General features: G+C 39.8%; 2 protein-coding genes across 2 annotated transcripts in view; both read right to left on the reverse strand.

Moving 5' to 3' along the window:
* The window catches only part of LOC109038974 (filamin A protein cher), a 156,490-nt gene that overhangs the window by 81,988 nt on the left and 50,291 nt on the right, over nucleotides 1–24,211 (reverse strand). Inside the window, 15 exon segments of the mRNA XM_072299536.1 lie at nucleotides 532–1,098; nucleotides 1,946–2,170; nucleotides 2,704–2,866; nucleotides 3,414–3,521; nucleotides 3,933–4,040; nucleotides 4,441–4,631; nucleotides 5,444–5,701; nucleotides 6,270–6,407; nucleotides 7,000–7,197; nucleotides 8,061–8,301; nucleotides 8,794–8,932; nucleotides 9,251–9,378; nucleotides 9,917–10,014; nucleotides 10,394–10,503; nucleotides 13,026–13,176. Coding sequence (XP_072155637.1) covers nucleotides 532–1,098; nucleotides 1,946–2,170; nucleotides 2,704–2,866; nucleotides 3,414–3,521; nucleotides 3,933–4,040; nucleotides 4,441–4,631; nucleotides 5,444–5,701; nucleotides 6,270–6,407; nucleotides 7,000–7,197; nucleotides 8,061–8,301; nucleotides 8,794–8,932; nucleotides 9,251–9,378; nucleotides 9,917–10,014; nucleotides 10,394–10,503; nucleotides 13,026–13,176 — 2,823 coding nt within the window.
* Nucleotides 17,038–19,961, reverse strand: LOC140224369 (uncharacterized). Its single transcript, XM_072299043.1, has 2 exons — nucleotides 19,808–19,961; nucleotides 17,038–19,611 (listed from the first exon to the last, which is right to left on the reverse strand). The coding sequence occupies exon 2, from the start codon at nucleotides 18,202–18,204 to the stop codon at nucleotides 17,038–17,040; it is 1,167 nt and encodes a 388-aa protein (XP_072155144.1). The 5' UTR covers nucleotides 18,205–19,611; nucleotides 19,808–19,961.

Genomic DNA, 24,211 nt, shown 5'->3' on the forward strand with positions numbered 1-24,211 from the left:
AAAATTAAAAAAAACTGAACACAAAGAAAATTTAAAAAAGGGAAAAAGTCAAAAATGAGTTGTTAATCAAGAATATGACTTGAAAAACAAGAAAAAAGAACAAAACAACATAAATGTCAAAAGATTTTTTACAAATGTACTTCTTTCAGTACTCTAAAAATGAGGAAAATAAAAATTCAAACTTTTAAACGGAGTTCAAACGTAAGTTGGTGTACAGAAGAGGTTTACTGGTTTATGTAACGAAAAAATGGTTGAAAATTGAAGAGAAAAAACCGATGGACAAGGGACTCTTATGAAAGGCAAGAACAAAGGTGTAGCTATAAGGGTGGTCCAAGGGGGTGTGGAACCCGCTCAGGGGAAATTTTTGCCACTGATCCAATCATGGAGAATTTCTGGCCACAACACCAAGCAGAAGAACAAACTCCCTAGAATTTTCAACAATATCTGAACAGAACCAAAAACAACATAAAAAAACCCAGGCAGTATTAGCTGATTAGGCTCCACAAACACGCGCTTGCAACGACTATGTACCATGAGGTTGAATTCCATTGCCGAAGACTTTCACCTCAGACAGGTCTGTAGCTGGGTAAATGAAGGCTTGGAATGGTGAACCAGGAATATGCTCATCGTTGAACGTAATATTGATACTGTAGTCTCCAATCTCTGTTGGAAGATAAGAGACCGAACATGTTCCATCTCCATTGTCACGGCAGTTGATGGCAGCTTCACAAGGACCCTCAACAGTGACACCCAGACCACCCTGGCCTGCGCCTCTTGTATCAATCACAAAGTCTGCTGGTTTGTCGACAATGCCTTGTTCCAAACCCGGTCCAAAAGCTTTTACATATTCTGGGTTGTTCCCGTATGTACTGATCATTCTGAACGGGACTCGGGAGATCGGTTCTCCACCGTATGAGATATTCAGCAAGTATTCGCCTAGTTCTGTTGGCATGAAATTTGCGAGGTACCCTTCATGGGTAGGAATGATGTGAGCTTGAATTTTGTTGCCTGAGGGGCTCGTAATTGCCACTGAAAGTTCAGCTTTCCCAGCTCCCAAGGTTTGGATTCTAAACTGCTGTAAACTGTTGATGATTGCAGCTGTGCGGATAAAGAAAAAAGCTTGAAAAGAGTTTAACTTACACATTTTTCATGTGAATTGGTGAAAGCAGGGGAGAAAAAGGAAAAAGGATACATTTCAAATATTTTGAGACTATGAATGAAGATAGCTCTGATAAGAAAATGTTTAAACAACTCCTGGGGTTCAGGTTATGATTTTTTTTGGTAAAAGAAACAAAAATTTAAATGATCAGTCGTCATTATACCTACATCAAACAGATTTTATCAAAATTTAAAGCTAGTTGACAAATTTACTCAAAAGAACAATTTTATTAAAAACAAAAATAGCTCTTACAGAACTTTCAAGAGAAACCTGAGAGTTCAAGAAAACCTGAATTCCCTATTTTATATCTTTAAAAGACGCATAAAATACTCATTGCAATTACTGCCTGCTGAACTTCTCATGAAGAATAGAACCTCTGAAAAGGAATGAGGATGAGACTGAACAACACAAAACTGTTCAGCAATAGATAATTTCTTCTCTGATCAGTCCTCAATGGTTTACTTCGTGTTCATAATTTTTCAAACCTTATTATTCCCACAAGAGAAATGCTCTCGGAATAGTGCTTGGTGCTTTGACCAGTTCTGTGATGGAAGTATGTTACACAGTATTTTTAGGAAGAGAAAGTGCTTAAAGACTCATCTTTTAGATTTTAAACATTGTGACAGAACCATGTTAAAAAGTCGCTCTTTGAAGTTCATTTAATCCATTGATCTTTAATTACTGTATCTATTCAGTGAATTTTAACTAAAAAGCTAAATGAGAGAAAAAAGGGGGAAAGGTGAAAGGAGAGAACTAGGTATGATGGTTGAGTAAACAGGTACTTACTTGGTTCGAGGCCTTCAACTTTGACCTTGGAAATGTCTATGTGAGGATGAACCTGGACTTTGATGGGACTTTGAGGGACTGTCTGGCCACCGTACGTGCAGGTGATAGTGTGTGGCCCAGCAGAGGGAGCTGAATAATCTACGGTGTAAGTATTGTCTTCATTGTCCGTCACACGGACTGGTAACTCAACACCCTTGTTGTTCTTCAGACTAACTTTTAGGTCTCCTGAAATGACAATGCAGACGGATTGTGACATTTTTCATGATTTTTAACAATCTGATAACATATAATAGGATAGGGGACTTTGGCGGCCAGGTGTCACAGAGCGCCAGAGAGTGCTATAAAAGCGGCTTTATACATACATACAACATATCATTAGTATGCAGCATAACCTTATTCTACGTTCATGTAAAATTTTAAAACTGATGAGCATTGCATTATTTTCAACAATATGTTCAAAGCATTGGCTCAAAGGTAGTGCACTGAGAGGAAATTGAGACAGACAATCCCTGGAGAAGAGCAATTTGGGAGAACTTTTTCTCAATGGAATGAATGCCTCAGTAAACGTTACCATGAAATAATTCTTAAAATTTGAAAGAATAATTTAAACTTTTGGAGTTTAACTATTATTTTAATTTTCTTGTGCACGTATGTAACTTATATCACATTTCCCTCATTATTTGATTCAGAATGTAGAGCAAAACAAAACAAGAGAGAAATGTGAATCAGGAACTAAGGGGATCAAAAAATCTGTTTACCTGTTCCAGCTTCTTTGCAGTCGATATTGAAATGGGTGGGTGTGTTTGATTTTACATCATTCCCAATTCCAGGCCCAAATATTTCAACTTTAGAGGCATCCAATGGTTGTGCGACAGAGATGCGGAATGGACTTTTTGGGACGGCAACTCCTCCATAGTTCACCTGAGAAAAGGATTAAATGAATTATTATTTGAAGGAAATTTGATGTTTAAATAAAAAATTACATTTAGAGAAGCTGAAATTGCTAAAAGTAGGATTTTGGAGGATACTTCCGGAAACTTTTACAAATGGAAATACAAGTGATATATCATTGTATTAAATAAAATAACACAGAAACAATGGAATGACTGTATTATTAAAAGAAAAATTAAAATTTGTCTCTTCATTTATGAAATAATAGAAAAATATATGTGTTGCCTTCACTCATCACAGCTCGATCATGGTTGACATTACCTGTTTGAAGATAATGATTTTGCTGTTGGCTCCATACCAACAAAAAATCATTTTGTAAAATAATGATCATGAAAAAGAAATTACAATTTTAGTCTAATCCATGGATAGATGAGTGTCATGAATGGAGCAAAATAAAAAGATCGGGAAAGGTCAACTTAATGCAGCTGCTTGAATTACCCGTTGCACTAACTTATGAATTAGAGATACAAAAAACGACGATTATAAGGGTTTAAAATCTACAATTAGAATTCCTTACCAGAACAGTGTGTTTTGAGCCAGACCTTGGTAAGTAGGAGCAAGTGTAAGTGCCATTCTTGTTGTCCTTAATATTTACATCAATATTATTACTATTAGCATCTAAAACCTGTCAAAGGAAAACAAAATATGTATTAAGAGGGCATTTAACAAAGCAATGGTGAGGAAATAACACTATAAACGCAGCAGTAATTAAAACAGTTGCTCAGCACAAAAAGTTCTATTAGCATAAACTTGGAAGATGAATCTTATTCTAAGAGCAATCATCAATGGCAATAGAATATTTCATCATAAATTATTTTTCCAAAAACTGTTTTGTTGTTTAATTGTCCTCCTTTTGCCATTCATGAATATTTGTACTAAAAAGTTATTCTGAGTGCTACTTGATTTGCAAAAAAGCAAAAGTTAAAATCATTCACAGTACGCCTCTTCTTCAAATTCAAACGTTCATTGTTCTGATTGTTGCATTGTTTTGCAAAGTAACCCTCCTCTAATCAAGACATATGAATTCATAATTTACCTGAACATCTAAAGGCGCAGAGCCAGCTTTTCTGGTGTCAACAGTGAAGTCTGTTGGCTTCCCCTTAATGACTCCAGTTTTCGAAACACCTTTACCATGAACTTCCACCTGAAAATATTTCAAATATAAGACTTTAACAAGCTATCAGTGGTTTACAAAATTGAAGGGAATTATTTCTGAAGTATTCTTTGTTTTTGTCGGACCAGTGGCATCAAGTGTTTTAGCTATGATATGATGGTAAGTGTTGTTCCTTTTTTTTGATAGAGTTCCACAATATGGGCACATGTTTCATATTTTAGAGGGAAAAGAAAATCATTACAGAAAATGTTTTATTAAAAGTATAGTGGAAAATCATTAAAAATTTATTGAAATTGTATGGCTCAGGAGTTTTAAACTGTGTTTTTTTTTTTTTTTTTTTGGGGGGGGGAGGGGGATACTGTTTTTTTTCTCTCTATCTTTAAAAAAAAAAAAAAAACTAGCAAATGACACACTGTAGAAATATACTTACTTTATCAGGGTAGTAGTCAGTGTTTGGTAAAATTTGAGCTACATAAGGTGATTTTGGAATGTCTTCATTATCACAAAGAATGTGAACTGCGTATTCTCCGGGCGCAGTTGGATAATACCTAACATCAGCAGAGCCATCACCGTTGTCGTGACAGTCGATTTTGGCTTGTGATGGTCCTTCAATACTAAAACCTGGAAAAATATATTATTATCATAACAGAGGAAGCATCAGACACACCCTAGGCATTAATTTTTTAAAAGAAAATACTCAAAACTGGCAATTAGCCAGATACGATGTTATCTGGATCAAAATGGCTGATTGATAATGACCGGGAGACCGGTTGAAACGTCCCATGTTTTGTAAATTATTGTGTTTTTTCAGCCTTGTCCCCGCCTTTTCTTGTCCTATTTTGAGCTTCAGTTTATAGATACTCAAGTATAGTTGAAAATTATATTTATTACTCCATCGATTATGCCGATTGTTTCCTAATACATACCATGCACATCCATATTGGACATGCTCATACAGAAAGGAACTGTTTGCTAATAATTTAAATCAAAAGAAACTAAGAGGCACTCAAATAATATGTTCACAATTTCTTTTGATATAATTCATTTGTACAAAGATCCTTTCAGTATGATTAAGCTAAATTCATCTCTAGAATTTCTGGTTTTTTACAGTTTCAATGAACTGTCTACTCATGGTTGGAGCCACTGGATTTATTTGCAGGAGAGTGGGGCAAAGCACAACCTTTCCTTTGGAAATATGATTTTCCCTGCAGATTCAGAAATTTGTTTTCTGATTTGTTGGATGTGATATTTATAGTGGGAAGCCACCACTTTTGTCAGACCTTCAATATTGTATGATGCATCTTCCAATTACTCCTTCCATGCTGAACATAAGTATTAGCAGAGCCATTGAGATTAATGTTGAGCTACTCTAGCAAATATTTCTGTGTTCAGCGTTTTATTCATATGCATATGAAAATAAAAGGCAACCCTACCTAGAGCACCAGTTTCACCATTGGTTTCAACAGTGAACAAAGCAGGGTACGCAACAACACCTCCAACAAGTCCTGGACCGTAAGCTCGGATTTGTGTCTCTTTGTACGGACCAACATTCACTTCAAACGGTGATTTGCCAATTTCCGTACCACCATAAGTGATCATTATCACATATCGTCCTTCCTTGCGTGGGAAATAAACCACATTGTAATTATGCTTGTCTACTTCCGTGAATTTGAATGGCTCTTTGACTCCACCTGGAAATATTGATACAATTATTAAGTATGCAGGTATCTTTCTAAAACATGAAAACCTATGAGTACTAGAACAACAGAAGAAAATGTCAAAGTTGTAAAAAATGTTGGTATTATTCTTAAAAGAGTAAAGCTGTGGATCCAGAGTAAAGAAAATATTTATCTTGCTCTGAATATATTGCGATTAAAATGAGAAAAATCTACGAATTCAGGGAGAAATACATTTTTGGGCATTACTCATGTGTTCCAGAATATACAGCATCTGTATACAGATGACCATTTGCCTGTTTGTGAGGAATCGTCAAGTTTTTAGAACATACTAGAATCCCACAATAGGTAACCATATGGTTTAGTAGCTCCGTTAAATTACTGAAAGAAGTATAAAATGAAATTTCAAGAGTAGACTTTCAAATACTCCTGACAGGGTGTACAAAAACATAACATTTCATTGCAGCTTCTCCACAATATCGTAATCTTCTCAATTTTTTTCTTTCTCTATGTGTCATTGGTGAGTTATGGATTGCAATAGTGAAAATATTTTATTATATTAGCATGATAACACAATTCTCACCAGGTCCGATAATTTGAACCTCAGGTTTGCCTTCTCCAGCTCCTTCCGTGACTATCCTGAAATCAGCTTCATCTTTGACACGCACTCCAGTTGGTTGTAATCCTCTTCCATACGCTCTAACTTTCTTTGCATCAGAGGCTGCAAACAATAATAGTTGATCAGATTAATGATTTTGTTATTAAAACAAGAATAAAATAAGAAAAGAAAGAAGAAGAAACAATGCACGAAGATACAGCGCAAACAACTTAAAAAAATACAAAATAGTTCTTCTTTTCAGTAGAAATTTTGCTGTTGATCAAGGACAAGTCTTATCTCAAATAAGTACTGTTCCCTTTTTTCATGATCATTTGCATAATTTTGTAAATAGTTAAATTGATGACAGTTTTTGCTATTTCAAGAAGTACGTGTTTGAAGTTTCGAAATTACATGGATTCTTAAGGAGGAAAGAAAGTTCAAACTGACTTTTTGATGGTAAAAAATTGGAATTTGGCAAGCGAAATTTTTACAGGATATGCATTACGACTAGTTTTTCTTGAGATGATTAATATCTCAATACTTTCAAAAACTGCACTTGTACGCCTTGTCCTCCAAGCCCCTCACATATACTTTAAAATATTTAATTTGAATGACCAATTTCATGCATAAGGATACATAATATTATGATAAGTTCCTAAAAATGATTAGGTAAGTATGAAATAAAAAATGGAACTAGAAAAATGGGATTACATACCAGGTGAAATTCTGACGCCATATGGACTAGATGGTATAGGCAGACCAGCAAAAAATATATTTATTGTGTGGACGCCCAGGGTTGAAGCTACATACTCACACCTCCATGTTTCAGTTGAGGTTTGCTTTAGTTTTACAGGTACCGAGTTTTTGCCGGCAGCATCGACAATGACAACTTCTGGAGTGCCAGTTCCAGCATCTAAAGATAAAATCAGTCCAAGTATTAAAACATGTTTTTGAAAAGCTATTATAATTTTTGGTTACTCAATGGTTTTAAAGAAAAATTCAAACCCACGGACAAATTATCAAGGCACAGCCTCCCTTGAAACATAGATATGAACTAAAAATCCTCCAAACACAGTCAATTGTAGTTTCAAGCAATTCTCACAATGTCTCTCAGACAAGCAATTCAACTGAAGTTATTAAACCAACGGTTAGAATTTATACATGCCGTAGAAGTCTGTTGCTATAATACTCAATGTGCCAGTTAAGTCAAGTAGATTATTGTTTTCTCTATGTGTGGGAGGTTAGAATTTAAGCATCGATAAAATTTTAATATCTTTGTTAGGAGCTACTTTCACTAATTTTTGTTGTACAAATCGTGTGCTGTGTGAAATTTTGATGAGACACCATACATCATGATGCTTCAATGCGCACTTTGTCTAGTTGTCCATTAAAATCAAAGCACTACAGAAATAAATACAATTAATACAGTTCATAATAAATGAATGAATCAAACTTCAGATGAAGGTGGTTCTTTCTGCAGAGCATGGGATTCATTAGAAATGGATTACACTGGCTAAAGTGTGAAACCATGTACCTCTTTTTGTGCTGTTGCAGCGTTCCGGTCAAACTTCAATTTTTCTTTGAAAAACTATTCAACATGATTTCTCGAAAATTGCTTCGATTTTTCTTCTATATTAACATAATACACTGTGTAAATTTCAAGCGATGAATTGGGCTTCTTTCTCTTCAATCAAATAAAATAGGATTAGGTATTTTGAAACACCGCAATCAATCGAGATACATGGTTTTGCACTGTGGCCATTGATGAGAGCTTACCTTTTGTTGAGATGTCAAAGTAAGTGGGTTTGTTGATAATGTTGCCTTCTGGTAACAGTCCAGGACCAGAAGCTGTTACTTTGGTGGGGTCTCCAACATGACCTTCGACTAAGACTGCAAATGGTGATTTTGGAATTTCTTTTTCTGCAAACTTAACTTGAACCTTGTGGGGTCCTTCTAATTTTGGCGTATAAGAAACAGTATACGTTTGATTCCTATCGTTATTATATTTGATATCAACCTAGAAAAGACAAATCAAATTTTCATGCTTTTACATTTGTTAAAGAGAAATTCGATTGATGAAATAAAAGAAGTTTTTCTTTGAATTTAACTTTTTAGTCAGTAGATGACCAATTTTTAGTTTAAATTTGTAAAGCAAGCAAGACCTGCTTTCTTCCTGTGTAGACATTCAAAATACGTGCATTTACATTTTACTTCTTATAATGAATTGCTATGGATAAAATGTTCAATATGTTGAGACAAAGACAGTTTGCAGTACTAGAATCTAATTATCTGATTCAACAATACAATATTTTTGGAGAGCTATACTGGCAAAAGTAGTCAGAAATGCTGATTTATGAATTTATTTTGTGAAAAATGATTACAGCTGAATTTATCATATGAAATCAAATCAGAGACTTCAGCAGAGCTTCTGAAAGTAATTGACATTCTTTTTTTTCTTGCTCCGCCCTTTCACATTAACCCTCATTCTTGAGAAAATATAAGTACTTACTGGTTCTAATTTTCCTTTCGGATTAGTTACAGCTACTTGCACAGACCCTTTGCCTGCAGAGAATGTCTCGACTGTGAATACAGCTGGGGCTCCTACAACTGGTCCTGTTGGTTGAATTCCAGGACCATATGCTCTAACTCTGAAATTAATAAGAATTAAAACATTTATGAACAATAATTATGTACATACTTATTTTTGCAGCCAGATTTCTTGGGAGATGGAAAAATTGCAAACATAGATGGTAAGGCAAAAAATTACCAAAAACATGAGTTGACAGTAGAAATAAATTATTCAATTAAAGTTGACTCAAACTGTAAAAATCTTAAGTGAACCTTTTTTTTTTTATTTTTTACAATCCAATTACAAGAGTAGATGTGTACGTTAAAAAATAAATACTGTATGCTGGTTAGCAGAGTGATTTATTTAAATATTCTATTCTAATATTTATATATCTTACCGGTTAGGGTTAGTTCGTGGCCTAAGGGGAGCATTAGCCTTCAGTTTTGCATTTGGATATTGTGAGAGGTAGGTCATCATGGATAGCTCATCCATGTTAGGGTTGACTAATTCTTCAGGTTTGATTAGCTGAAAACAAAAAATAAAATAGGTAATTAAAATAAAAATTTTAGCTTACAATTTTGGAGGGCTAATTTTTTTAAGGTAGACTCAAGGCATTTTTCAATAAATACCAAATACGCTTCATCTTACGATATATTTTCAGTTCTAGTTAATCTTTCTTAGAAATATAATCTCAGGTAAAAGTATATTTTTTCAAAGGTGCATTGAAATCACAGTATATCAAAATTAAAGCAAGAGTAAGGTTGAAATAATTGCAGTAATCTACACAATCTATCCATCAAACAACAGGGCATTTTTCTGCAACATCCCTTAGGTACTTTGCTTTCTTTTTTCTGTAAGTTCTACTCAGCAGACCATACTGCTGTCAAGCAAAACTCAGGCAAAAATGAAAAATAAAATTTCACATAAGACTTTGATAACTCCTATAGTATATTCCTCCTTCAGTGAAAAGAGGTTTCTTCGGTAGTAGTGTGCTCCCTATCATTTTGGAAGGTAAGAAACAAAAGGAAAATTAGTTTAAGGGTATCTCCTACTTTTCACTCACCTGTTTAACATCCAGCCAATTATCGGCCAAATCCATAGCCTCCTTGGCGTTTTGTAAAGCATCTTCCGGACTCCAGTCTTGCCAATCAGGACATAAACCTGTTAAAAAGAACAATAGGTAATTAAATGAGAGAAACTTTTCTTTTAACATGATTGAAACCTTCAGATTTCAACAAGCTTTAGTAATAAAGTAACAGCAGCTTTATTACTTGACAAACTTAAGCTCAATTCACACGATTTAACTTTTCTTCCAATACAAAAGGACAAACAGTCAATGGGGAAGTTCAACCACATCAATTTGATTTTACTTTACATTTATTACAATACTTAAAAATGATTTCTACATGCTAAGAGCCAAGAATGATAATTGTTGGTTTATTCTCTTGTCACCTATGATTGAAACTGCTTAATTTAGAGTGATACGGAACTCAACTATGGTATAATTTGCAAGGAAATCAAGAGAGTTGTAAATGCATACCTGGGGCCACAGCATCAACCAGAGCTCCGACAGCTCGTCCATCGTTCCAGTCGTTTGTGAAGTTTGTGATAGGAAGATCTGGAATTTTGCTTTGAATCCAACCAAGCAACCTAAAGAGCAAAAAAAAATTGTAATTAATCATGCGTCAAGTTAAAATGAATTGAACATCGTTTAACACAACAAAATTACACGTAATTAGCAATAGGTACCTACTTTTTGTGACCTGACGTAAAAAAGTCAAACAGTAGAAAAAGACAGAGTTAAGATGGTGCAAGTAATGCCTGGGTGAACTGCTTACTTAAATTGAAATGAGATTTAAAATGACTTTTACTTACAGCACCTTCAAAATTAAGATGCTAGTGCTCTACAAGGTCTTAGACAACTTGCGTTCCAAGGCTACTTTGAGTAAAAACAATGTTCCTAGCCAAATTTAAGAGTGTTAGTGTGTTAACACACCAGTTTCGTAAGTAGGTAAGTGACCCTATCAATGGGGGATTTCAGAAATGATCAAATCTATGCATGCAATATTGGAGATTCTTCCCTGAACTTAAATTTCTATTAATGGAAAACTATGTGCCTAAATAGAAAATTGTTTCATGAAGGATTCTGTAATTTCTCTCTTTCAAAGAATACAATCGTAAACGGATATTTTCTAGCAGTATCAATTTTTTCCATGGAGAACAAAATCTGCACGTAAATTTTGAATTATGGTTGAGATTTGTGCTTTAGCAGTTTAGCTATCATTATATTCTTTCACGTCACGGTAAAAGTCTACAGATTGGAAGGGGTCACTAGTCAAGGCGTGAATTGAAGCACTTGTTCTGTCTTTCCTCTTCAAAATTCTTGTGGCCGAATTATGATTGTTTCTTGAATTTACTTTCAATGTTAAGCTGAGGACAGCTGATCTTCTGTCACACTCAAGAAGTGCAACTTGTTTAGCAGGAAATTTTAATTTGGAAGAGAAAGCAGGCAACTGAGTGCTTTGGTTACAAACTTGTCTACTTTCCCATTGAGAGACCAATTTCAATGTGTGTTGACAATACCCTATGGTCCGCACCACGAAAAGTGGCAGAGCCAGTCGGCCAGTCCAGTCTATTGTTGAAGGGTTGAAGCACAGATATTGACCCGTAGTTGAGCAAAGCCGGGGTGACGACTGGGCCAATACCTGCGCTTCAACCCTTCAATAGGTAATAGGACTGGACCGGCCAACTGGCTCCGCCCCTCACCCGCCACTTTTCGTGGCATGGACTATAATTTGTATGGACAGCAAGTTATCATAAATAATGTGATGTCTGGGCTCATAGATATTAGAAAAAATATCTAGTTTGATGCATTCCGTGGAGGTCCAGCTCAGGATTTAGATATATAATTGATGGGAGCATTGCGGATGTATGCGGAAAGTAAATAATGTGATACTTAGACATGTTTAATCAGTGATAAAAATGTGTCATTACTTACAGTGCCTTTACAACCCACGTATTTAATTTGAGTAGCACACAAAAATGTCCAACACTGTTTACTGGTCATCTTAATAATACTTTTCAGCTGGTTACACTGATGCGGCATGTTTTTGGACATGCGTCTGAACATATAAATATAAACAAATCACGCAATATCAATCCCCGAAAGATCAGCAATCAACTGCATTTGGTGATTACTTTGATGGACCAATCAGCGCTTCTCCCGCGCGCGGGAATTAGAGACATTGTGATGAACCAATGGGCGCTCTTCCCGCGCGCGGAAAAGTAAAAGCGTTTCAAAATTGCCCGCGAATATTTAAATTAGCGCGTCTGCCACCAAGTGAGCGCTGCTCAACTAGGGGAACTATTGGGTAACTTGGCGTTGCGTGTTTCACTGCTGTTTTCACTCTGGCTGCTACTGATACTTTTGCCCTGTTCTGAAAAGGAACACACTGTGTATTCTTACTGCGTGCATGGGCGGAGATAGAGGGGGAAGTCCCCCCCCCCCCATCCCAAAAAGAAAGAAACTGCCCAGCCCATTCAATGAAATGTGTGGGATTTTGCTGAGTAAACGCGTGACGCATTTTACATCCTTGAAATTGTAATTGGATCAACTTTTCGGCGGGAACAGCTAAATATTGATCATGAGACGATTCAATTTTTCAAAATTTGTCGCAGGAGGCCCCCAGGACCCCCCCCCCCCCCTTTTGCTGCTAGGAAAATCTCCGAGCCCACCTTTTGGAACTTGGGAAGTACTGCAAATCCTCCTTGATGTAGTATCTTTATTTGTACTACCTACCCCGTTCCCGACCCCCTTGATAAGGTACCCCTCTGTCCCCCTACGGAATTTCTATTTCCGCCCATGACTGCGCGTCTCTTATTCTGTCGAGTTCCCCTTCAATACGCGAGATGGCAATTTGAGCGGCTTGGGAGCACGAATGATTGCATGCAGTAGTTTTGCAACTTTTGCTCAGTCCGAACAACGAACATGCATCGATAGCCCTCCTTACTGAGTGCATGAGCGGAAATAGAACCCCCCCCCCCCCCCAATACCAATGTATGAAAAGCACCTTAAGCAACAAAGGTCTCATAAATCACCATGGAATAAAGGATTCGTGTAGATATCTCCGTAGGCATTGAAGAAGGGAAGGATGTATATAACTTGAGGATACCTTTGTTTTGGTGTAGGTCCGTGATTCCTGTCGCCATTTTGTACAATTTCTTCTCCGTCCCACATGGGCATTGATATAGAGTAGTGCAGAATTAAAGTCCATATTAATCCAAGAATTAGTTTCAATTTACAATCTACGATATCACTGGAATCTGGAACATAAGAAAAATTAGAATAATTTTAGAACTTTAACATATGTATTTGATGTCGGATAATTGAACAAATTTAGTGAAAAGCAGAACAGGGTAAGCAATAAGGCATCATGCTACATGTTCTCTTAGCAAAATTCTCCATTAAATTGTCAGAACTTTTTACTTAGAGGGATATAGAGGGGAAATTGGCGTCGCGGAAGTTTGAAGGGGCGACTTCCTGCCTGGCTGTCAGCGGAGACCGTATGTCCCAGTTCCGACATTCAGGTCCCCATCATTCTGGAATAATAGCAACCGTGACCGAGACTGACCAAAGCAAGACCTGGCAAATCGTGGCGCGGGCGACCAACAAACCACAACCAAATTTGGACTTGACCTTAACCACAACGAGCACGACATATGTCAGGCTTGAGCGTCTTAGCGCATGATTTCAGTAGCTGCGCCCATCCAACACGGGCATTCTTCGCGCCCGTTTAGGTCCAATTATGCATTCGAAATTTTGAGGGCTTGAGAAGCTAGACAGTGAATCATACGTCCGAAGTTTTGGTGGACTCAGAATGGAGGATGCGCCAATTTCGGGGACAAGAATCCGAATTTGCGAGGGCATTTGAATAATTCTTCAGGTTCAAGAGCGTTTGGATGGTACCTCGGCATTCTTTTCAGCATCCTTTACGGCTTAAAAATTGTTGCACCAAATACCTTCCGTACTCGAAAGGATTAAAAAGTAAGTTTCCGGATGCTGTATTTTCGTTAGTTCTTGAACATTTTGAATAGATTTAACAAGCTAAAAACTTTTTAAAAATTCTGGACTACTGCGATTTTTGGGATGATCAAAACCACATAAGCTACTGCTGGTGACTCTTGACGTGCCCTGAAATGACAAAATAGTTTAGAATATGGCTTGATATTTGCTTATCTGCAACGTTTGAAATAGATTAATACAATTTGTAGATGTGTGCTATTTGTTTTAATTTGTATTCTATATATAATATAATGGGTTCTATAAATGAGATTTCACGCGAGGGAAAGCAATAGTTCATACAAAACACATATTATACGTAACTGGGGAGTTTTTTAGATGGTCAGAAAATGAGAGGTCTCTACATTTGGATTACGAGCTGAAAATACTTCTGAAAGAGGATTAAGGGGTTTTTTCACTTTGTCTGTTGCGGTCTCCAATAGCTAGGGGAGCAAATAGAATAGAGAGAGAAATAGGACAGAGGAAAGAAGAGTAGGGCGAAGCGATCTGGCAACCTCGGAACGACGAGTTCCGAGCCTATCATAGATAGCGCATGGATGGAACCCGTCGAACTCAAAGCGGCCAGTCCATAAAGCGAGAAAATGGGGATAAATCTACATGACAGAGAGAAAATGCACTATAAAAATATGAAAAATATGCACTCTAAGCACTCACCGAAGTCCTCAGTCTGGTACAGCCATGCGGCGCTGAAGCGGCATGCTCTCGACGTCACGGGCGAAACCTGGCGCCATCTCACTCGCGTAAGCTAGAAATCTAGCCTAGCATGGTAACAGCTCTCAAGCGGGGGCGTAAAGGATCAAAAGTGTGGACATATCAGGAAAAAGGGAGCGGTAGCTAAGGGCAAGGGTGCGGTTGGGCGACTCAAGCACACTCTCATTCATACCATCATAACTAAAGCAGGAAAATAGTCGTCTACTACTAAATAAGCGAGCTTGTTTTACCAAGAGTGATGAGAAGCGGTAAGAATAGCAGCAAAAGCAGCAATTTCCAAAAGAAAGGCAGCAAGGCAGCAAGGCAGCAGCAGAAGAGAGAATCACGGAAGCGCGGCGACGTTCTCGGCGTAATCGACGTAAGTGAGGCGACGCGAGCTGAAGTCTGAAAATGGCTCACTGGGAAAGTAGGGGAAAATCTCCAATCAGCTCTGATTGGCCGATCAGCCGCCTCGGGGCTCTCTCCTCCTGCCGTCCTGCAAGCCCGACTTGTAGCGACAAATATAGCGAAAAAATACGATGAAAATCGGCGCCAACAAACACCCCCGGCCTTGGCGCCTCAGCGAGGCGTCAAAATGAAAAATGCGAGGTACTTACAAACTAATACTAAAACTAAACTATTTGCTAGTGGCTGATAAATAAACTCACTTGCGGTTGCAGAAGCGGTGGTTTGCGGTGCAAGAAGCAAGGAAAGAGGGGGGTTGGGGGCGGTGGGAGTGGTTAGCGGAATAGCGATAAGTTTAAAATTTGATTAAAATAGTGAAAATAGCGGGCAGAGCGATATGAAAAGGTAAAAAAAGCGGTACACTAAAAGCGGGTCATTTACAGATTCACGCCAAAGAATGGACTGAAAAAATCTATCATCTTCGTGGAGATCAATTAGTAATAACATTTGACGAATGTCAGCGGAGAACACCACAGGGTGGCATCGGTAATAAATTAATATATCACGTATATCATTTTGCAGTTTTGGCCCGGGCAATAAAGTGGAATTAAGACTCACACCATTACTCGTAGGGGCAGACGCATCCATTACTACACGAAGCGGCGAGGTACTAGAATTTTTCAAAACCCCAGTATGTGGCAAGTAAAAATGTTGCTGATAACTAGGGGGCGGTTTTGTGACAGACATAAAATTACTTTCTTTGTAATTTTTCATGAAATCCTTGTAAAGCGAATGAAATTTTTCATCCTTTGCGAACCTTCTTTCTAGCGACGCGAAGCGGTTTTCGGCCTGAAAACGCGATTGTCCCAAGGGGGGATGGTTTTTTCTAAACGGCAGTCTAACTTTATATCTACCGTTTTCCTGTTGCACAGTGGTTTGCACATATAAATTTTCCGCCTCCTCTTCATCAGGAGTTAAAGCGGGTTTAGACGCTGTCACTTGCTCAATGGACCAAAAATCTTCGATTTTTTGCGAAATCTTATCGAGCGTATGAGTAAGAAGAGCTAGCGATGAACGTTTAAGTGCGGTTTCTCTATTGGGCTCAGAACTGGGCACAGGACCCATGACAGTTAAGCCTAGCGTGGTCCCTAAACCGATAGGACCGTCTTGAGTCGGCGCGACCCTAAGACCAGTAAGCAAAAATGGAAAAATGTCTGCTCCTAGTGAACAATCGCAATAATCGCTTTCTGTAAACAGCGGGTCTGCTAAATCATAAGAAGTGAAGATTTCGCGGATTTCGTGCGGAATAGAAACAGGAGGAATTTTTCCTGTTAAGCGGTTTACCACTATAAGGCGCGCATTTGCAAAAGCGAGATTTTCTTTTGAATCTAGAATGTCAACGGTAACTACTCCATCAACAGACACGGGTGATTCGGCGATTCCAGTAACATCTGGGGCGCCGTGATTGGGCTTTAAATGAAGAAGTTGAGCCACCCTACGCGTCAGAAACGAGCTCATAGCGCCTGAGTCAAAAATCAACCTAACCGGGATCTTATAACCCTCTGCGCTGCGCAAAATAACACGCGCTGTGGGAAGAATACTATAGGCGGGAGCAGGTGTGGAATTCGACGCGAGGGCCGCAGACAAAACGGCACCGTCTGATAGCGGGTTTATTTGAGTAGCTTCCTGAGTGACGTCATCAGCGAGGTGCGCGGATGGAACCGCGTTATCATGAGAGATCGGGATGTGCGCTGTAAGAGCTTCTGGATGCGGAGGTGGAACAAGCGGGGGGCGGGAGGTCGCCGCGTTGACGAGCGTCGCGGGCGCGAGCTTGTTTTCCTCAAAATGTAACGAAGAATGGTGGCGACCATTGCATACCGAACAATTTCTAGGCGAACGGCAGGCAGACACAAAATGCGGTGATAAGCAGTTGTAGCAGAGACCTTTCTTTTTTACGCCTTCAGCGCGATCGTGGGTATCAAGCTGTAGATAAGTATCGCATCCGTAGATCACGTGATCATTCGCGTTACACCATTTACACTTGTTATTGGAGTATTTGGTCGGCGAAGACGACGAACTTGCAGGAGCGTCGGCGTGTGACGGTCCAAAGTTCGGCCGGTGTCCGCGGCTGAGACTCGCCGCGTGGGCTGATACCCGCGACGTTGCGCTATCTGCTCATAAGAACTCCGATTTTTAGATGCAGTATGCGACAAAAAATTGCGACTCGAGTACGATGAGCGTTTTACATTCGCGGTTGAGGGTAAGTCTGAATCACCAACAAGCGTGCATTCAGCCTTAATAAAACTAATGATTTCAGAAAGCGTTGGGTACGTTGTAGGGTGATCGCGCGCGTCATCTAGGCGTCTCCGATAAAAATTGTTAAATTTTAGTAGAATTACTGCAACCAAAAAATTTCCGTAAGACTCGGTTTTATGCTTAAGCGCAGTGAGGCCATGAATATGTTCACGTAATTTAGCGAGTAACTGAGACATCTGGGTGTCGTTGCTTACCATAGGTAGTTCTAACAAACCATGATAATGCCTTAAAATGCAATGCTTTTCACGCTGATAGCGATCTTTTAACATATCATAAGCAACCTTATAATTTTCATCGGTAATGTCCATGGTTCCGATCATGGAAAGCGGCTCCCCTGTTAAGAAGGACAAAAGCCGTTGAAATTTTACAACATTTGAACTAGTAGAATTATGAACCGCAGCGTTATACAAATTGTAAAATGTTGGCCATTTATCTACCGTACCGTCAAAAGTCGGAACTTTGAGCGGACCTAAACGTACATGCTCTAATGTGGTAGCGACGGACTGAGCGGGGGGCGGGGCGGCAGGAGCTCCGCCAGGTTCTGAGACAGGAGCTTTCATGTAACGCAAAAAATTGCTTAAAGCGCAATCAACCAAATCGTCAAACTTGTCCTGCATTTTGACCGTCGGGATTTGACTATCCTCACTTAAACGCGTATTCAATTCTAGAATTTCGTCTTGGCATGCATCAAAATCTTCTTGTAATTTTTTGACGCGTTCGCGAGTGTCAGCGTACATGTGACAATTAGCGAGTGTTACATCCGCTGAAGCAGTCTGGATTTTTTCGACGCAATTGTAAATTCGCGCGCGTTTTTGTTCAAGGAACTCCTTTTGACGCGTGAGTTCGTCGGCGTCTGCCATTTTGAATTTTCTTGATTAACTGAACGCGGTGACTTAATTGGATAGAAAAAAGATCGAACAACTAAACGCGGTGACTTAAGCGGATAGAAAAAAGAGCGAATTCAAGCTCGTGCCAACAATATAAAAAAAAATGCAAAAAGAGAAGCGCTACGCACAAAAAAACTCAAAAGCACTAGACACTGTAACACTACGAAAATATGTCAGCAAGAAGCAATCAACTAAGCCAAAATCTACTTTAAAGCATTCTACTAAAAGCATTGAGAACAAAGTCAGAAGCTGCAGTTTTGCATGAATTGCAATTTTACATCGTGAGAAAAAATAGAGAAAAGCGGAAAAATATTGTCTCAGATATGTAATCTTAATTCGAAGCGAGATTGTTAGCACTGTAACTAATTCTAGCAATGCACTAACTTTTTACTACAGTCTTACACTGATGCAAAATTTACTAGCAGATAAATGAGCAGAAAAAAAAGGCAAGAAAAAATATTTAGCTTTGATACTTATCAAAAAATAGCGAAAAGATACGCGAGTGGTTGGCACCAGGAATCGGCGCTAAGTCGAGAGAACTTGGAAAAACTGTTGCATGGTCGTGAACATAAGGTTCTTAGTACTTATAGATAATTTACTATGGAAGCGTTGAGTTTCACAAGATGGAGGTTTATTCGGCGAGGGGCTTAGAGTGCAAGAGGCGTGCTATCTCTGGTCATGTAGAATCCAAAAAAAGCAAAAGAGAACAAAAAGGCAGATATAGCACTGAAAAGAGAAGAGATAAGAAGTGAAGCATATTTCTAAATAGTTTGAGCAGGTGCAGTATAGAAGTACTCTGAGAGTAAGTGTGCGGTAGGCTCGGTGGGTCTGTCACCCCGGCCATGGCTTTTGCGAGGGATTCACGAGAAAAGAGAAAGAGCGGAGGTCGAAAAGAACGAGCTACTTTTTCGTTAATTTGTTAAGCAAGAAGAGCAATAATGAAATTCAGCGGCGAGGGTAAGCATTGTATCACTGTGGACTGTAAAAAAAAAGCGTAAGCCAAAGAGCTTGATTAATTAACTCCGGCTCGAAGGACCATTTGTTGCGGTCTCCAATAGCTAGGGAGCAAATAGAATAGAGAGAGAAATAGGACAGAGGAAAGAAGAGTAGGGCGAAGCGATCTGGCAACCTCGGAACGACGAGTTCCGAGCCTATCATAGATAGCGCATGGATGGAACCCGTCGAACTCAAAGCGGCCAGTCCATAAAGAGAGAAAATGGGGATAAATCTACATGACAGAGAGAAAATGCACTATAAAAATATGAAAAATATGCACTCTAAGCACTCACCGAAGTCCTCAGTCTGGTACAGCCATGCGGCGCTGAAGCGGCATGCTCTCGACGTCACGGGCGAAACCTGGCGCCATCTCACTCGCGTAAGCTAGAAATCTAGCCTAGCATGGTAACAGCTCTCAAGCGGGGGCGTAAAGGATCAAAAGTGTGGACATATCAGGAAAAAGGGAGCGGTAGCTAAGGGCAAGGGTGCGGTTGGGCGACTCAAGCACACTCTCATTCATACCATCATAACTAAAGCAGGAAAATAGTCGTCTACTACTAAATAAGCGAGCTTGTTTTACCAAGAGTGATGAGAAGCGGTAAGAATAGCAGCAAAAGCAGCAATTTCCAAAAGAAAGGCAGCAAGGCAGCAAGGCAGCAGCAGAAGAGAGAATCACGGAAGCGCGGCGACGTTCTCGGCGTAATCGACGTAAGTGAGGCGACGCGAGCTGAAGTCTGAAAATGGCTCACTGGGAAAGTAGGGGAAAATCTCCATCAGCTCTGATTGGCCGATCAGCCGCCTCGGGGCTCTCTCCTCCTGCCGTCCTGCAAGCCCGACTTGTAGCGACAAATATAGCGAAAAAATACGATGAAAATCGGCGCCAACATTGTCAACCACCATACTTTGGTTTTGTAATCACTTTTTTGAGGTCCGATCCTTTGTTTCTGTGTGTGGTGGTTACACGATGACCATTTTGACCCAAAGTTCGTCATCGGGTGTAGATATTCTCACAAATATTCGCAAGTCGACTACACAATATTAAAAAAACTGGAGGAAAAATATTCAGAAATATTACCGGACTGGATATACTTCGTTGCATTGTTAGTTGACACAAAAAAAGTCGTAACGAAGCTAATCCAGTCGGTAATATTTCTGAATAATAATCCTCGTTAGTAATTAGTGATCGGAAGTATGCATACTGTACAGTTCTCTCGTTTTTTAGAGTGTCAATATTGACCTGCGAATATTCGAAAGAATATTTACACCTGATGATGAACTAAAGCTCAAATTGGTCATCGTATAACCACCACTTACAGGAACAAAGGATCGGGCCTCAAAAAAGTAAGTACAAATCTAAACCTCTAAAATAGTTTAACTCGAGAGGTATCGTCCGGCCGAATGCTATCAACTGCAAGTTATTTTGCATCTTCCTCAATTGAAGGCGTGTCAGTGTCACTTAAAAGTGTTCATTGCGATCATTTTGTTTGATTCTTTTCCATAGGTTTAAATAGCAAATAAATCGATTTATCGCAAATCGCGCCACGCTTTTGCCCTGCTACCAGGGCTCTACTTGCTATAAAAAGGTTCAGAGAATGATGTATTAAAAATGCATGATCTTACAAGAGAACCCAACAGTAACTTTCTGTGGGCTGATTGTTGAACTTGATAGACAAAGCTATAGACAGAGAAGACAAAAAGGTTATAGAGGGATCCTGTTGGTAGAAGTGGGTGGTTGCAATGAATGAAGGAGGTAGGTAATAGACTAACTGACGGCAACTCACGAGAGACTCTTTAGTTAGTCGATCATTTTCTCCCCTGCGGGCCGATTATTGAAAATTAAACCAGCCCGATAAGACATCGAATTGCGATATATTGCACGGTTAAGATAGGGCTATGTCTTGTCGTAAGCGGCGACGTAGAGTCGATGACATTTCAATAATCGCCCCGCTGGTCTACAACAGCCACCCAAACAAACCAATAGGATCGCTCCATACTCATAATGTCTATCAATTTAAACAATCAGCCAGCTCAGGTTGGTCATAATTTCACATTGCTAAGTAGCAAAGGTTTTCACACCAGAGGTACCGTGGCTCTTTAAATGGCAATGGCACCGTGCGTCGTAACTTCCAGCACTTATTCTGGAAGTTTGGTGCGTGTGCATGGGCCGTTCAGGCGCCTCGTTCGGTGCATGACATGAGACTGCAGCATAACGTGCGGACGTACCCTCGCGTCGCCCTGGGCGGACGCGTGGCGCCCGTTTAATTCACGCGCCGCCGACGCCGCAGGTGACAATGAAAAGACTCGACTGAACTTTGACTCGGGAGACAGCCTCTTCTCTTCGCCTTCTCGCATCTCACAGATGACGCTGACAGGTGAGGTGATCTGTCTAGGCACACTCCTTCTTAGTTTAGGTATGGTCAGGACGTGAGGAGTTAAACACCGGGAAAAAGTCCGTTAATGTAGATAGGAAAAGTCAATGGAGGTAAAAAAGAGGTGGTCCAAAGACTAGAGAACCTTGGCCGCTTGGTGACAGGTGAAAACTTTTTCTATCGGAGATTCTGCACTTCCTTACAGGTCTTGATACACGATCAAATTCCCGAACCAATTCCCATTAAGGTGTCGGGAGTCACCAGTCCTAGGTACTAGTACAAGGGACTGCTTCTATCTTGTAATAGATTTCAATGGATCAATATGGTTGATACTGGAAACAGTACTTTGGAATTCATTTTAAGTGTTCATTGGAAGATGATTTACGGAACGAAAATTCCTCAATTATTTACCTACAAACTGAAATTTCGATTCCCAAAATATTTCACCCGGATGTTAAAATTTGAAATATATCGATTGCACTTGGAATCAGTGGCATTGGCGTGCTTTGCGAAATATCACTTTATCTGCCCTTTAAACCTATGGAAAAGGATCGATAAACAGGGTGTCCGCAACGAATACTTTAATAATCGATTGCTTCCTTATCGATTACTATAGCTTCAAATGGAGAATATCGGTAATCGATCATTCATGCCTCATCGCTGCCTGGAATACATTGTGAAAAAGCTGAGGATCCACCAGACGGATGTATTGAATGCGAACTGTTCCACGAACTCTTGTGGTGCCATCGATGGAAATCAATCGATACATATCGATTATTTGATGCCCGAATGTGAGGTTAGACTAAAACGGTTTATTTTGTTTGTCGGAGAGCGCCACTTGGCAGCACGGCTCTCTACACACGGGTCGGCGTAGACGAGTGAATTTTTTTCCGGTGACTGCCCTCGCGTCGCGCACACTTCTGGTCTACCTGCCCCCTGCCCCCCTAAGCCCCAGGCCCCCTGCCCCCCCACCCCGAGCCCCAAGCCGCCTTCCGCCCCCCGCGCCAGCGGGATGCGCCTCAAGGTCTGTGCTCTGCTCTCATCTCCCAACATTCGCATTGCCGTGCGGACACCGCAGAGCAGCGGACATGGTGCCCTGTGATTTAATTCTAACCGCTATAGCTCCTCAGCTAAAATACGTGTTTCATAGAAAATTTGAAATTTTCATACGTTTTCGGGGGATAATAGAGCGCAGAAAGTCGTATTGTGAATAGGAGAGCTGGGACCATGTCCTAGACGACGAGCTCCGAGTCCGGTGCGCACCGAGTTTTGGTCACTTTTACGATACATGTTCGAACCAAAATGGCGGTGTGGAATACGTAGTAACCCTATCCTTTTTGTTAACATCGGATGGCCGGGTCCCCGTGTATCGCAAAAAATCGATTATGTATATCGAAAAAGTGACTCGGCGTCGCACAAGAGTCATGAAATTTGGGACCTGGAAAGTGCTTAAAAGTGGCCCCAGCTCTTCCAATCACATTACGACTCTATGCACTCTATGCGGGGGGAACGTGGAGTCAGAGTTATTTAGCCAAAATCACGAGTTCTAAATTAGGTTAAGGTGCGGATGCCTCTAGCCTCTTCAAGACTCCAGTCGATGAGCAGTTCATTGGACCAGTAGCGATTTTAGAAAGTTGACAACACTGTTAATACTCTATTTAAATCCGTTGGATATATCGATGCACTAGGTAAAGCAGGCTGCCTGACCTATAATCGATTTTATAACATACTTTTGAATGGAGAGAAAACAATATTGCTGCTTTACAAAAATCGCCACCGTATTGGACTCCCAAAGGCTGACAGACTGCGGGTACAAGAACGCACGATTATGCGGGAAAAAGAAGCAATAAGATTTGAGGTTCCAAATAAGCCAAAAGCTTTTTTCTTATAAGTTGATGGAAATATCGTTCATTATACGCAAGAATTTGCGGCTATGGGCACTAATAATAGTGCAGCAGAATCATTTAGTTCCTCTGACCAATGACCCTGCGGATGGCGGATGACCCTGCAATGGACCTTTTTTGCGCGAGTACGTAACTATTCACTGAAAAAAGAGGTAAGGGTTGTTGGCTGCTATGGACATTTCCAAATAATTGTAGTAGTACCCCAATAAATTAGGTTATTAATCCACATGGTGCGGTAGTATCCAAACTTAAGTTGCGATACTACCGCAATTAATTGGAAATGTCCGTATCAGTCAACAAATTGGGGTAGTATCACAATTTCAGGGCATAACGCCAACACTTTTTTTCATGTTTTTCTACTTTTTAGCAATCAATGTGCGAATCCATGGAAATGATGAGTATTGTTTTTCAGGATCGCAGCTAACGGAAGCACGGATCAACTCGTTAAATTTGGCCGAAACATGAACGACCGAAACGAACGTCACTGAGGCACGTCTCTGCGGCAAAGGATAGGAAATTCGCACACAAGCGATGCATAAATTTCGAGTCATTAACATGAAACGATGCCTCAAGGCCTCATCCTCGATGATAGCGCCGCGTATGAGCTCATTGTTCGCGAGAAAACTGCCACTATTAGCGAAAACCCCGCTGCTTCCTCGCTTGGCAATGACATCACCGTGCCAGTATGTCACACATGCATCGCGTTATATA

The sequence above is a fragment of the Bemisia tabaci genome, chromosome 4, assembly GCF_918797505.1.
Source record: "Bemisia tabaci chromosome 4, PGI_BMITA_v3".
NCBI lineage: Eukaryota > Metazoa > Arthropoda > Insecta > Hemiptera > Aleyrodidae > Bemisia > Bemisia tabaci.

What these genes read in the sequence shown, in the direction of transcription:
- LOC140224369 (XM_072299043.1), bottom strand. Translation starts at nt 18,204, where the DNA reads ATGGCAGACGCCGACGAACTCACGCGTCAAAAGGAGTTCCTTGAACAA.